This window comes from Rattus norvegicus, chromosome 19 (genome assembly GCF_021556685.1).
Source record: "Rattus norvegicus strain SHRSP/BbbUtx chromosome 19, alternate assembly SHRSP_T2T, whole genome shotgun sequence".
Taxonomy (NCBI): Eukaryota; Metazoa; Chordata; class Mammalia; order Rodentia; family Muridae; genus Rattus; species Rattus norvegicus.
The window spans coordinates 66,523,964-66,539,461 of NC_141552.1; the positions used below are offsets into that span (position 1 = coordinate 66,523,964).

Genomic DNA, 15,498 nt, shown 5'->3' on the forward strand with positions numbered 1-15,498 from the left:
TCTCCAGGATTTTCTGGAAGACCCGAGGGAATGGTTTGATCATTGATCACACTTGCTATGAGCTATCCAAAAGACCAGAGGGCTAGTGATGTCTAGAGGACAGCCTAGGGCCTCAGTGGACTCAGTTAGCACCCTTGGGTTCACTGCCTTGGTCCAAGGTTGAGCAAGGGGATATGGAGAAAGTAGTCAGAACTGGAGGTGGGGCAGTGGTTAGGAGGGGCAGTGGTCAGGCCGAGACAGTGGTCAGGAGGGGGCAGTGGTCAGGAGGGGGCAGTGGTCAGGAGGGGGCAGTGGTCAGGAGGGGGCAGTGGTCAGGAGGGGGCAGTGGTCAGGAGGGGGCAGTGGTCAGGAGGGGGCAGTGGTCAGGAGGGGGCAGTGGTCAGGAGGGGGCAGTGGTCAGGAGGGTTAATGGTCAGGAGGGTTAATGGTCAGGAAGGGGCGGTGGTCAGGAGGGGGCGGTGGTCAGGAGGGGGCGGTGGTCAGGAGGGGGCGGTGGTCAGGAGGAGGGGGCGGTGGTCAGGAGGAGGGGGCGGTGGTCTGGAGGTGGGTGTGCTGCTGTGCTTTCAGGAAGAAGAGTCCCCATGTGGTGAGGTGGCGCTGAAGCGGGACCGCTCTTTTTCGGAACACGACCTGGCCCAGCTTCGGAGTGAGATGGGATCTGGCCTTCAGTCAGCCACTCAGCCCCCAGGAGGGACAGAGCCTCCTCGGGTCAGAGCAGGCAGCATGCACTCCTGGAGGCCCAGCACCCGAGACCAGGGTAAATACTGCCTTTTCCAGCACCTGCTTTTCTCATGCTGATCCCGGGGACTTTGTGTTGCAGCCTCAGACTCACAACATCTTCGAGTGAGCGGGCAACTACCCAAGGTGTGAAGCTTGTGCCCTGCAGGGAGAGCATGGCAGGGAGAGCACGCTGCAGCCTGTCACCACCTAAAGCAGGCATTCTTGCTTTCCAGTTGAGACTAACCAGCCTGTATTCATTGCAAAACATTTTCTAAAGCACTCGAGTCCTTGGAAGATGGAGGGATGGCTTTGTGGTTAAGGGCACTGGCTACTCTTGCAGAGAAAGGGGGTTCAAATCCCAGCTGCCACACGGTTACTCCTACCATCTTGAGTTCCAGTTATGGTAAATCCAACGCCCTCTTCTGGCCTCTGTGGGTACCAGGCACACAAGTGGTCTTTTACCTAGAGAAATGATTATCAACCTCCTGAGGTACAGTAAGAAAGCTGGCCTGACACTTTATTCCTTTCCTTGGTGGCTCTTGAGGCATCTGCTTTGTCACCAGCCCTGTCCCCCACCGTGCTGGCCTGGTTGCACATGGTTAGTCCTATCCTATCAGCAGCTGGGCTTACCCTGGAGTGGTCAGTGTTAGGAATGGGTCCAGGGGCCCGAGAACATGACCAAACAACCCTAAGGACTTTGGCAAGGCCAAAAGTTTTAGTTTAGCAGAAGTGTGCATAGCCGTATCAAATCAAGCGGTGATGTCCTATGAGTTTTTATCTGTAAAGGAGTCCAGTGTCTCCCAGTGGTTAGAGCTTAGCCTCTGGTTCCCACTACTGGCTAATGATGTGACCTTGATCAGCAGAACCCATTGTTCACTGAGTAATGTGTGCAACTTTGTAGCACATATTTTGATACTAGGAGCTGAAAACCCTGGAAATCTTCTTTTGTGTGGCTTCCTCACAGAGGTCTTTTAATTAATGTAAAAACGTTTTTATCTTATATGTATGGTGTTTTGCTAGTATGCCTGTGTACCGTGTGCATGTATATGTGTATATATATGTATGTGTGCCTGGTACACCTGGTTTCGTGGTTTCTGCTGAGGTCAGAGGAGGGCGTTGGATCCCCTGGAACAGATGGTTGTGATTCACCATGTAGGTGCTGGGAATTGAACCCTGCTCCTCCACAAGAACCACTGAGCGGACTCTCCAGCTCTCCCCTTGACTTTTAGCTTGTTTGCCATCCCCACTGCGACACACATGCTGTCCCCATTGTCCATTTGGCACAGCACCTCCTGTCAGTTGGAGCTGGGGACCAACCCAGGGCCTTGCGCTCGCTAGGCAGGCGCTCTACCGCTGAGCTAAATCCCCAACCCCCCTCCAGGTCTCTGTTCTGTGAGTGGCCAGTCTCAGCCTCACCCCAGCAACTTGAGCTCAGCGGATGGACCTGAGGCTTCTGCACCAGATGCCAGACATCTATGGCTGGTAAGTGACAGGGCAAATAGCCCCGATGGCTTCTTCAGCATCCACTTCATCCTTTCTTTGTGCTCAAGAGGAGAACATGTGTAGCATCCCAGGGTTCCTTTTTGTCTGCGGGTGCCAGAGTCCAGTCCCTGATTCTGGTGAGGTTGTTCTTTGTTGCCACCTGCTGGTACATGTTGGTACTGCAACCCCCAACTGCAGAGAATTTGCCTTTCTACTGGTCTAAAGTGGTTTGTTTAATTCCAGTGGGGTCAGGATAGACAATGAACCCGAACGGTGTGACTTGAGGTCTTTCAGGGGGTGTGCTGTTGGCTGAGACTTGGACATGCTGTCCCATGAGTTTTGTGTTGTTTGTATGAAGAGCTAATAGTTCCGGCTGCCGAGGAGCCCTGATTCATTGTGCAAATTTATCAAATGAGGTAATGGGAAAAGGCTGATGGTGGGCAACAAGGCTCCCGCAGGTGTCAAGGAAGGCTGATGGCTGATGCCGTTATCTCACACACAGAGGCTCAGATTAAACAAAACATGTTAGAGTGCTTCAAAGATTGTAAGTTGTATGTAAGTTTGAGGTGGCCTTATTAACTTTAAAGGCGTATTTATTTATGTATATGAGTGTTTTGCCTGCATGTCTGTCTGTGTACCACATGGATGCCTGGGGTCTGCTGAGGCCACAAGGCATCAGATTTCCTGGAACTGAAGCTATAGATGTTAGCGGGGTGCTGGGGACTGAACCCAAGTCCCTCTGAGAGAGCAGTAAGTGATGTTAACCACCGACCCATCACTCCACCCCTGCATTATTTTTAGTTGAAAGGTGGTGCCCATACCTGGTACGAGAGAACGGCTCCAAGAAGTTACTCCTTAACGTCCACATGTATGTACACATACATACGTACACACACACACAAACACACATGCACACACACATATATACATGAGATAAATAAACCTTAAGAAACTGTTACAGAAGAAGCCCCTAGTGTCCTCCACTGTGGTAAAAAGAAGGTCTGGTTGGACCCTAATGAGACCAGTGAAATCCCCAATGCCAACCCTCATTCAGCAAACCTGGTAGCTAATCAAAGATGGGCTGATCATCCGGTAGCCTGTGTGTGACTGTCCGTTCCTGGGCTCGCTGCTGGAGAAACAACCAGGGAAAGGCCAGGTGTGTGGGCGTAGGGAAGCAGGGCGTAGGGAAGGGGAAGGGTACTGCCAACCTCGGATACCCGAGAAGGTGACCTGGGTGAGAAGGATGAGGATCCTGCGCTGGCTTCTCCGGAGACACCGGGAATCTAAGAGGATTGACTGCCATATGTATCACAGCCTGTACCTGAGATCAGAGAAATGCATTCAAAAACAAGCGGATTCCCATGGAGCAAATCCACAAACTGAAGGCAGACAAAGCCTGCAAGAGCTACTGGCTGACCAGGCTGAGGCTCGCAGGTCTAAGGCCAAGAAAACATGAAAGCGCCAGGCAGAGAAGGAAGAGATCATCAAGGCTCTGTCCAAGGAGGAAGAGACCAAGACTCTTGTCTGTACAGTCATTAAATTAAAACAAGCCTTTGTCAGTTAAGAAAAAGTAAGTGACTTCTCAATTTGTCATCTTAAAATAGCAAACATTATCTTATAGTTTCTGAGCATTAAAACTACAGAAGCAGCTGATCGGTGGCCCACACCTTTAATCTCAGCACTGGGGAGGCTGAGGCAAGTGAATCTCTGTGAGTTTGGGCCAGCCTGGTCTACAGAGAAAGGCTACAGAGTCCCTGTCTCAACAAGCAAACCAAAACCAAAACCAAAAACTTGCTTGTTTGTCTTATTTATGGGTGTTTTGTCTGCATGTAAGTCTGTGCACCACATGCATGCACTGCCCATGAGGCCAGAAGAGACGGTAAGATTCTCTCGGACTGAAGTTACAGATGGTCGTGAGCCACCATGTGGGTCCTGGGAATTGAACCTGGAACTTCTGGGAGAGGAGCTAGTGTTCTTTTCTGCTGAACCATCTCTCCAGCCCCTTTATTTTTTATTTTGAGACAGTCTCACATTGTACCTCAGGCTTGCCTGGAGCAAAATTATGTAGCTCAGGTTGGCCTAGAACAAAACATGTAACCCAGGCTAACCTCAAACTTGTTCCTGCTTCCACCTCAGAAGCAGTTTAACTCAGGGACATGGGTAGAGTCTCCCTGAGGTTTCAGGTAGAATAAAAACAGGGCTACAAGCTCCATAGAGGCTGTATGACCTGGAGAGTCCTTATGTCACGCCAGCTGAAAGCCACAGCATATTTTATAAACGAATGACAGTAGCAATGACGTAGTGTCACTATGAACCAAGTGTAGCCACTTCTTTTTCTTTTTTTCTTTTCTTTTTCTTTTGGGACTGAGTTTCTCTGTGTAGCCCTGGCTATCCCGGAGCTCCTTCTGTAGATCAGGCTGGCCTTGAACTCACAGAAATCTACCCGCCTCTGCTCCTGAGTGCTAGGACTAGGGGTGTGCGCCATTGCCCGGATAGCTGTGCAGCCATTTCCTAAGACTAGAAAACCAAGGCCCATTTTTTGTTCAAGGAAAGGAAGGGCGTGTTGTAAAATTCCACAAGTCCACAGTAGCCTTTCAGTTCTGAGATCTCACAAAGTACTTTCTGAAAGGTAGGCCATCAAAATCAGAAGAACCTGCCTGAGTCCCTGGGAGGCAGCTGCTACCCTGTCTGCATTTGGTGTGAAAACTCCCGGCCACAAATACCATGAGAAAGGAGCTGGAAGTCCTGATGCCTCAGATCGGGTGGAGCATGAGAAACTCCTGACCAACCCGCTGCACATCTGAGGAAAAAACACCTCAAGGAGCTGAAACAACCCCCCTTCACAGACAAAGCAGATCTACTGATGAGTTCTATGTTAGACCAGGATAGCTCGCTCATAACACCAGTTAGGGCAGATGCCTGCTTGGGTGTAGAAGAGCATACGAGTCAGGCAGGCAGGGCTCACCAACTGCTCTTCCAGAGGTCCTGAGTTCAAATCCTAGCAACCACATGGTGGCTCACAGCCATCTGTAATGAGATTTGATGCCCTCTTCTGGTGTGTCTGAAGACAGCTACAGTGTACTTAAATAAAATAAATAAATAAATCTTTAAAAAAAAAAAAAAGAGTCAGGCAGGTAGAGGATACCCAGGGCTCCCAGGGACAGTACAGACCAGGGGAGAGGAAGGTTGAAAGATTCGGTGGTGAAGGCTTCCAAGGAGAAAGAAGGGTAGAGCCATTGCATTTGCAAGCAGAGTGGGTAATGGAGTTTCTCTGGCATGGATGGGGTTAATGAGGATGGAGTCCTGGGGCCTTGGGGTTGCAGAACCTTACTACCCAGTGGTAAGAGAGCTGACACACATACTTTAGTAAATTGCCAAGTTGTTTGGACTGAGACCAGGGGACTGCGGGATCCCCAGGGTGTTGAGCAAGCAGGACCCTCCCCATCCCACTAGGAGTTCAGCCATCCTGTGGAGAGCCTGGCTCTGACTGTAGAAGAGGTGGTAGATGTGCGGAGGGTGCTGGTGAAGGCAGAGATGGAGAAGTTTCTGCAGGACAAGGAGCTCTTCAGCAGCCTTAAGAGGGGGAAGGTAAGACCTGGGTGCTCTGGGTGCAGGGCAGGAGCTGCTGGGAATTCCTTGTTGGGATCAGGCCTTCACACAGCCATGCTCTAACCTGGCCTCTCCCTGCAGATTTGTTGCTGCTGCCGAACCAAGTTTCCCCTATTTTCCTGGCCACCTACCTGTCTCTTCTGCAAGAGGTGAGCTTCTGTCAGCAGACAGACAAACAAGGGGGATGTTCCGCCACATCCAGCCAATCGGTGTTTTCTCTTCTCTGCCTCTTTTTCTGTCTGTGTCTCTCTGTCTCTCTCTGAGACAGGATCTTACTGTGTACCCCAGACTGGCCTCAAACATGATCTGCCTGCTTCAGTTTCTTGAGTATCAGGGACAATAGGTCAGTGTCACCACACCCAAGGTTAAATTTATTTATTTTTATTTGTTTGCTTGTTTTTTGTTTTGTTTTGTTTTTCTTTTGAGACAGTGTTTCACTATGTAGCCTTGACTGGGCTAAAATTCACTATGTAGACCAGGGTAGGAACCCATAGAGGTCGCCTGCTTTTGCCTCCAAAGATTTGGGACTAAAGGCACGTGCCACCACATTTGGCTTAGGTTAAATCTAAGTAGTGAAGGGACACCCATGTTTAGCCAAGATGGGGCAATAGCTGCTTTCTAGACGAAACAGCCCCAAACAGTTAAACAATGGATATAAAACATTAGGCTTTACAACTGGGTATCAGGCAGTGGTAAGAAGCAGACAAGGGAGCCTGTGCTGGCCTGGGGATGTTTCTCTTCACCAGTTGGACCTGGGGTAGGAGGGCAGGGCATTTAGAGGTCTTAGAAAAGGGTTGGGATGGGGTTGGGGATTTGGCTCAGTGGTAGAGCGTTTGCCTAGGAAGCGCAAGGTCCTGGGTTCGATCCCCAGCCCCGGGAAAAAAAAAAAAAAAAAAAAAAGAAAAGGGTTGGGAGAGGAGAGAGTGGCACAGAGAGACCTGGAGATCTGCCTTAGAGATGTACTTGTGCACGAAACAGTAACATGCTTGTTACTGTTTCTCCAAAAACTGAAAAGGGGGATCATGAATTTGAGACTAGCCTGAAGTAAAAGAAAACGTATTTAAGGGGTTGGGATTTAGCTCAGTGGTAGAGCGCTTGCCTACCAAGCGCAAGGCCCTGGGTTCGGTCCTCAGCTCCAAAAAAAAAAAAAAAGGAAAAAAAGAAGAAAATGTATTTAAGAACTCCATTAGTTCAAAAGAAGGCAGAAAATGGAAAAAAAAGGAACAAATATATGTGTAAAAATAGCAAGATGATAAACTTGAACACAATTCTGCCCAACTACTACATTAACTGTAAATGGCCTAAATAAGCCAATTAAAATGCAGACTATGCTGGCATGTTGTGGAGGATAGTTATGAATGTAATCCAACACAAAAACTGTAAATTACATTACAAAGTACTGAAGTGCAAGCTTTATAGATGACAACGTCGATAGGTTGAACATGCGAGCTGGAGAGATGTGTCAGCAGTTAAGAGCTTTTTTGCAGAGGATCTGGGTTTGATTCCCAGCTCTCACAAGGCCACTAGCAGCTGTCCCAGGGCATCATCTGACCTCTGCAAGCACTGTATGTTGTGCACAGACACACATGCAGGCAAATACCCATGCTTATAAAATAAAAATAAAGTTTTAACTTTTTTTTAAAAGTCTGGACATGCCTGAGTTGTACAGTTTTTGAGTTTGAACAAAAGCGCAAGACCCAGAGCCAAAGTTTAGTGGCGCATAACTGTAACCCTGGAACTCAGGAATCTGGGACAGAGGACTGGCAAGAATTTGAGACCAAATCCTGTCTCCAAAAAACCAAGACAATGAAGAGAGTAGATTTTAGAGCCAAGACTAGTGATAAAGCAGTTCATCCCCTAAGAAAGGACCACAATCTCTATCATTAATAATCATAACAGGTTCCAAGCACAAGCAGCAAAAATAATGGGACTGCAACATTTGTACTTAGTCATCTAAGCGCTTCGCACTCCATAATCAATAAAACCAGCAGACAGAAGCGGAAGGAAACAGGAGATTTGGACAGTGTGTGCTTGAAAATGTCTTGCCCCACAGCAGCTGAGTGCACATTTTTGTGGGCTGTACGTGTGACATTTACCAAGGTTATTACCTTGGACCACAAAATAAGTCTCAGTGTTTCGTTCAAGCTGAGCTCGGTGATGCATACGTGCACCCTCGGGACTTGGGAGGTAGAGGAAGGAGGGTCAGGAATTCAAGGTCATTCTTGGCTATACACTGAGTTCGAGGCCTCTACGCACTGCTTGAGGCCCTGTCTTTAGGTAAGTGAGGGTACTGGAGAGAGGGCTCAGCAGTTAAGGGTACTTGCTGCTCTTAGAGGACCCTGGTTTGGAGTCCAGTACCTACACAGTTGCTCACAACCCTTCAGAACTCCAGTTCCAAGGGATCTGATGGCCTTCTTCTGACCTCTACCGACACCAGGTGAATGTGCGGTCCACATGCACACATGTAGGCAAAACACTTGTAGACATAAAATTAAATACATAAATCGTTAAAGCTTGTAGCTGGGTGGTGGTGGCTCACCTTAAACCCCAGCATTTGGGAGGCAGAGGCAGTGTATCTCTGAGTTCAAGGCCAGCTTGGTCTACAAAGTGAGTTCTAGGACAGTCAGGGATACAGAGAGAAACCCTGTCTAAACAAAACAAAACAAAACAAAACAAAAACAAAAACTGAGAACAAAACCAAAACCCAAAACCCTGCAATACTCAAGTCCTACAAAATATGTGCTGTGACTACAGTGAAGTAAAATTAGGTTGACCCAGGAATCCCCCACCCCATCTTCAGTCTGGATATTTAACCTAGGACGAGATGCTTGGTAAACGTGTACTCTCCTATTGAGCCACACTCCCAGCCCCAACCTAGGGATTTATCGATGGGAAATGAATTATAGGGCATTCCCCCCAGGAACATGGCCCATTGTTTTAGAAGAGGAATTTTGGCCACCTTCATTAATACGGTGAAGAGCGGGTGGTATGTTTGTAGGACAGTTTGTACACCTCATTGTCGGCAATCGTGTTTGCTTTATTGGCATGTGCCTAAAGCCATCTGAAGGCTGGGTCTCTACAGAATGGTCCTCTAAATTTAGGGTTGAGTTTTTACAAGAAGGAATTTGTTATCTTTTAATGAGACAGGGCCTCACTGTGTAGCTCAGGATAGCCTCCAACCCACAGTCCTCTTGCCTCAGTTCCAGAGACAAAGATCCATGTTACGTGCCAGGCAGGCGTTTACCTCTGAAGTTGGATATGGGAAATTTTAAAATACTAATTGCTGTATAAAATTGGACATTGTATGGTGCTTCTGTGGTGAAAGGCACCGGAAATAGTTGAGGCCAGATATTCCCAAGAGGGATGGGGCGGAGGTAAATGAATATCCCAGAGAGATGGGGGAGGATGAAAGGAAAGTACCCAGTGACTGGGATCTGGCTGAAGTGATGATGGTTGAGTCACATATGAGGGGAGAAGGACATCTTTCCTCCCTACACTTCCTTACCACTGACATTGTTTTTCTCTGTCCCTTCCAGAGCCGTGTGCACTTCCTGTAGCGTAAAGGTGAGGATTTGGGGGAACCTTTTGGGACTTGGTGAGGTAGGATGGGGCACTGCTGTTTCCAATTGGATGTGTTGGGCAAACCCCGCTCCCCCCACCCCCATGAGGCCCTTCCTCCATTCTCTTCTAAGAAGGAATCTGCTCTTGCTCTACCCAAGCCTGTAATTACTGCGCTTGCTTGTTTTGATTGTAAGATAGTCTCTCATAAACTCTCTCTATATCTGAGGAGGACTTTGAACTCCACCACTTCCTCCTGTCTCTGCCTCCCAAGCGCTGGATTTCAGGCAAGAACCACATACCTCTGTGTGTGTGTGTGTGTGTGTGTGTGTGTGTGTGTGTGTGTGTGTGTGTGTGTCTTTTAGACAGGGTCTCACTATGGAACTCTGGCTGAGCTGGAACTCGCTATGCCTGGCCAAGAAACACTACAATTTCTTAAAATCTTTATAGGTAGCATTTATTTTATTTTAGACTTTTTGAGACAAAGTCTTCCTGTGTATAGCACTGGCTGGCCTGGTACGGGCTATGTAGACCAAGCTGGCTTTGAACTTAGAAATATGCCTGCCTCTGTCTCTTGAGTGCTGGGATTATAGGTGTACACCACCTTGCCCAGTCCTCATAAGTAGTCTTAACACTTGTTAAGGTGCTGGAGAGATGGCTCAGAGAGTAGAAGCACTTGCTGCTGTTACAGAGGACCTGGACTTTGTCCCCAGAACTCACATGACAGCTAACAAGTTTGTAACTCCAGTTCCAGAAGATCCGACACCCTCTTCTGTCTTCCAATGGCCCTGTGTGCACATAGAGCATAGACAGAGATGCAGCAGGACACCCATACGCAGAAAAGAAACATAAATAAGTAAAACATTAAGCATCCTGTGACTGGGCTGGAGGCGCAGTTTCTCTCTCCCTTCTAAACACTCTTCAGTAAGGCCAGGCTGCATTTAGATGCATGCTTCTACTCAGAGGAAACAGACAGAAACTCTTGGAAGTGTACCTCCTTAGCTCAGAGAGAGGAACCTATATTTCTTTCTTTTTTAAAAAGATTTGTTACATATTTATGAGCACACTGTAGCTGTCTTCAGACACACCAGAAGAGGGCATCAGATCCCATTACAGATGGTTGTGAGCCACCATGTGGTTGCTGGGAATTGAACTCAGGACCCCTGGAAGAGCAGTCAGCGCTCTTAACTGCTGAGCCATCTCTCCGGCAGAACCTACATTTCTAAAAAGTCCATATAATCTGTCCCTGGACCACAGGAACACTCCATCCTTGTTGATGTAAAATATTGGTTGCATGCAGAACCTAAAATTATACCCTTTGTGGTAGAAATATAATGTTCCAAAAAAAAAAAAAAGATACAGTTCCTCCTGACCCTAAAATGTTACCCATGCTGGGTCTTCATGTAAGAGTATAGAGAGCGCCTGAACCTTTCAGTGTCTAGTCCCCAGGATAGTGTGCCTGTGTGTCTGCTGAGGAACCTTGTCCCTTCCCTGTGTAGATGAAGATGCCTTCCAAGAAGCATGGACACATCCCTGTGTACACACTTGGTTTCGAGAGTCTCCAGAGGGTGCCAACTACCAAAGCCTCGCCAGCACTGAGGAGAGACGCCTTCCAGTACGTTCCGTTGCCTTGCGGCTGGTATCCTGTGGTGGTGAAGCATTGAAAGTAACTGGGGAACTGGGGCAGGTTCCCACGGACCTGTGAGGATTTTCCCACGCCATTTGGCTCTAGAGGCAGAGTGGAGGGAACTGAGTTTGGGGGGTCTGGGCTCGGCACCTCCGTGCCCGTCGAGGAAGGGCCTTTGCAGGGGTGCACGTTGATTGCCAGGTGTGTTCACTAAGATTCCTGTGGATGAGGAAGGAGAGAAGAGGCGGTTGCAGCTTGCAGGGGTGGCTGTGGACATGGAAAGTGAGGTTTGGGATTCTGAGGTGGCAGGACAAGGCCTCCCTCTGGGAGATCCTAGCCCCATAGGCTTCTCCCCTCTCTTTTTTTTTTTTCCGGAGCTGGGGACTGAACCCAGGGCCTTGCGGTTGCTAGGCAAGCGCTCTACCACTGAGCTAAATCCCCAACCCCAGGCTTCTCCCCTCTCATGGTTCTTTCCTGGCATCTCTCCGATCTAGATGCCTGCAGGGACCGAAGTGGCGGAGCGTGGAGGAGGAGTTCCCCCACATCTATGCCCACGGCTGTGTCCTCAAGGACGTCTGCAGTGACTGCACCAGCTTTGTGGCTGACGTAGTGTGCTCCAGCCGCAAGAGCGTGGATGTCCTCAATGCCACGCCACGGCGCAGCCACCAGACGCAGTCCCTCTATGTCCCCAACACCAGGACTCTCAACTTCCAATGACTGTTTGATGGCCTCCCTGCACCCCACCCTGGAACACAGCTGCCATCAGCCCCCCCTCGCGCATGTACATATATACATATATAGATACATTTATAATATATATATGGCCTATATTTATATACATTGTCTCGTTCCCTACAGTTCATTCAGGGCCAAGCTTACTCCAGCTCCCTTTCCTCTCAGGAGTCCTTGGAAAGGGGGAGGGGTTGGGGATGGAGGGAGGGCAGGGGACTTGTGGTCTCAGGAGTCAGCTTTCCAGGCCCCTTACCTTGGTTCTCTTCAGCAGTGAGTGTGGGGCAGCCTCTCCTCCCTGGGTAGACTGGGTCTACCAGGACTAGGAGCTCAAGCCTCAGGCACCAGGGAGGCCTCTGGGCATGTGGCATTCTGCTGGGAAGAAGCCCAGGTGCCCCCAAGTCAAGCTTGCTCTTGGTCTCTTGCTAGCATTGTGACTTTTCCTAGGGGGGTATGAACAAGCATCCAGATACGGCACTGATAGACCAAAGAAATGATTCCACTCAAGTCCAACTCGTTGAACCAATCAGTTTACTGAGATTACAGTACTATAGCAAGTGGTTACTTATGGGAACATAAGTGACTCTCAGGTAGTCACATGACCTTGAAGCACCTTCCCAGCATGGGCTGTCACCCATGAAAACTACATCCCTGTAATTCACACCCCCAGCCAATTTTCTACTTCCTATACCAAGACCATGGTGCATCTGGGGTGAGTGGAATCTCCTGTGAGGGCTTGGTGACATGCTTCCTATCAGGGAACGTTGATAACCCTACAGCCATTACCACAGGCTTGCATACCGTACTATTTCCCTGCCGTGGTTGCAGGCCAATGTGTTCTGTAGGTTAGCACGGCTGCTCGCCAAATGATGGTGATGTCACCTTCTTTAAGCCCGGAGGCAGCACCTCGTGGACTCCAGGGCAAGCCTGTCTCACCCCACCTTACAGATTAGGAAAGAAAGGCTCAGTAAGGTAAAGAGACTTGATTGCTTATCTCAGAACATGACAAAACTTCCACTGAAGCCTGCTAGCCGAGGCCTGCAGGCTGACTCCAGCCTCTAACAGCCCGCTTAGGACTATAGGAGGCACCAAGGGCTCATGACTACGACAGACAGACAGATCTGTGGAAGTTATCTTTGAAATTAGAACACCCAATAAAAGCGGCTAGCTCCCAGCACTCACTCATTTGAGCACCTCACAGACTGCCTTTGTATTTTGACATTTTTGAATTTTACAAGATATCCTTGCTTCTGTTACATTTGCTTACATTAATTTATATAAACTACATATGTACAGGAGGCCATGGAAGCTATCAAACTGGGGCTGCAGGCAGTTGTGGGTCACACATGGGTGCTACGAGCTGAACCCAGTTCCTTTGTTTGGACTGCAGCAAGCACTCTAACCACTGAGCAATCTCTCTGGCCCTTTGTTTTGTTTTAAAAGAACAGGCAGAGAAGGTCAGGAATCTCACTGTCACTCAGCCAGCAACGACAACAACACTCACGTTTGACCAAGTGTGGAGGCTCACAGTTGTGAGGCCAGCACTTGGGAATTAGCATCAGGAAGATCATTAGTTTGAGGCCAGCCTGGGCTACAGAGCAAGCTACAGACATCTGAGCTACAAAGTGAACTCTCGAACAAGAAAACCCTCATGGTTGTGTAGTGCCCTCATAGACAGCTGCTCCCAGAACTAAGTACAATGGTTGATCTACAGACTCAAAAGCAGCCACATATCCAGCTCACACTCCAAGCACAGTGTCGCCAGTTCTGATCCTCACACAACACAAATGAAAGCCATAAACTCACATCTTGGGAAACACCTCGCCAAGCTGAGGGGCAATGCCTGTGTTATACGGTGCCCTATAACCACTTCCCGAGGCTGCTTAGGCAGCGGGGGCAGCCTGTAGGTTGGTTGTGTGTCAGCCCACCGAACTTTCCTCAGCCTCTTCTATCAGAAATGACGCCAAATACAGTGGTTTAGAGCTGAGATTCCCATAAGGCCCAGATCTGCAGCAGTTCAGGGAAGACCAACTCCATCCTTCAGGATCCATGACCTCTGCCTCAGGAGAAGCAGTTCCAGACTGAGACCTCCCGTTTTATTCATAGGTAAGGCCTGTGTACGCTGGCCACAGCACTTGTTCATGGAGGACACAGAAGCCAGCCTGGTCCTGATCAGTCAGGGTGGTGGTTTGAGCCTGGTGTGGAAGAAGCTACAACTTCTAACATTGATTAGAAGCAGGGAAGAGGGCTGTCAGGGGCACCTTGAGACAGCAGCTGTGGATCAGTGGCTTTGAAGTACCTAAGGAATCTAGCATAGCATGGGCAGAGAGCTCATCATCAACCCAAGGGAGGAACTAAGGCTCCTGGGAGAGGCAGGCTGGAGAGGAGCACATGGACAGTGAGTGGACTCACACCAGAGCTGGAATTAAGGGATGCTGCCCTGCCCGCCTTCTCTGTCCTCGCCAACTGCCTACCTTGGGTGGACTTTGGGAGTCACATGAATTCAAGGCCAGGTTCTCTCTGGGGTACTTAAAACTCCTTCAGTCTTCACCTGTAAAAGGACATCTGTCTCCCAAAATGAAGTTGGAATTTAGAGTGGTGACTGACCTAGCTCCTCTCTCCACACCCACACAGCCCTCTCCTGCTCTCAAATTGGGAAAAGGTTCAACCCAGCACCATTTTACTTTGGAGGTACTCAATCCTGGCTTGTCTAGGAAAGTTTTCCAAAACACTAAAAAAAAAAAAAAAAAAAAAAATGGGGCCTGGACTTGGAATAGCTCTGTAACTCCAGCCCTTCAGAAACAGAGGATTTGTGCAAGCTTCAAGGGCAGCAGGGTTACACAGCAAAAATTTTTTTGGGGGGGGTGTTGTTTTATTTTTTTAAAAAAGGGTGTGGTCGCACACACCTTTAGTCTATCACTTGAGAGGCAGAGGCCAGCCTGGTCTACAACAAGGCGAGTGCCAGGACAGCCAGGACTACACAGAGAAACCCTGTCTCGAAAACCAAAACCAACCAAACAAAAAGAACATGGAAAAAGAAAGGATCTGTGCAGAGTGTCCCTGTTTCCTCATTGTGAAAATCTTCCTTAATTAGAATACACGTAGGAAGGACTGCCGCCTCGACTTCAGACCATGGATCCACACCTAGATAGCTCCTGATCACCCAATATTAACATGGTAGTCCCTGTTGCGTTCGCGACAATAAAAAAGCAACCCGGAACACCTAGGAGAACAGATATTCAGTCTTGAAGATGTTAGACTGTTTCTATTAAGGCGAAAACTGTCCCTTTGCAGTCTAGTAGCATCGTGGAGGTGGGGATCATCGGGCAGGTCGAATGGGTAGGCTACACAGAGATGGGCTGGCGACTGGGTCCCTCGCTCCTATCACAGCAGAAATCTTTGCGCACGTGCCTTGCGGCGAGCGCACTTGCTCTCACTGCCTCTTGACCTGCCCCGCCCTCCTGCCCGCCCGCTCGCCCGCTCGCTCGCCCGCCCGCTCGCTCGCCCGGGGATTCTCGTCCGTGGCGTGCAGCGTTCTGAGCCTGCGCGTTGCCATCCGCCGCACAGCCAGCTTAACGCAACCCATACACCTCGAAAGCTGAAGTGCCGCACTCCAGCCGCCGCCAGGGCTCGACTCTCGCGAGAACTCCCTGGGCCACCCTCGCACCTTCCACGACTCCTCCGGGGATCGGGAGGAAGTTCCGGAGAGCCGCGGCGCGCAAACGCGACACGCCAGCCTTGCGCCAGCGCGCCGCAAGTGCGCAGGCGCCGCC

General features: G+C 49.3%; 1 protein-coding gene across 1 annotated transcript in view; it reads left to right on the plus strand.

Annotated features, from left to right (window-relative positions):
• Window positions 1-11,831, plus strand: part of Spire2 (spire-type actin nucleation factor 2) — a 38,818-nt gene extending 26,987 nt beyond the window's left edge. The window contains 7 exon segments of the mRNA NM_001127538.2: window positions 568-757; window positions 2,102-2,202; window positions 5,656-5,790; window positions 5,893-5,960; window positions 9,348-9,375; window positions 10,869-10,984; window positions 11,491-11,831. Coding sequence (NP_001121010.2) covers window positions 568-757; window positions 2,102-2,202; window positions 5,656-5,790; window positions 5,893-5,960; window positions 9,348-9,375; window positions 10,869-10,984; window positions 11,491-11,713 — 861 coding nt within the window. The 3' untranslated portion in view covers window positions 11,714-11,831.
• The last annotated feature ends 3,667 nt before the right edge of the window (window positions 11,832-15,498 follow it).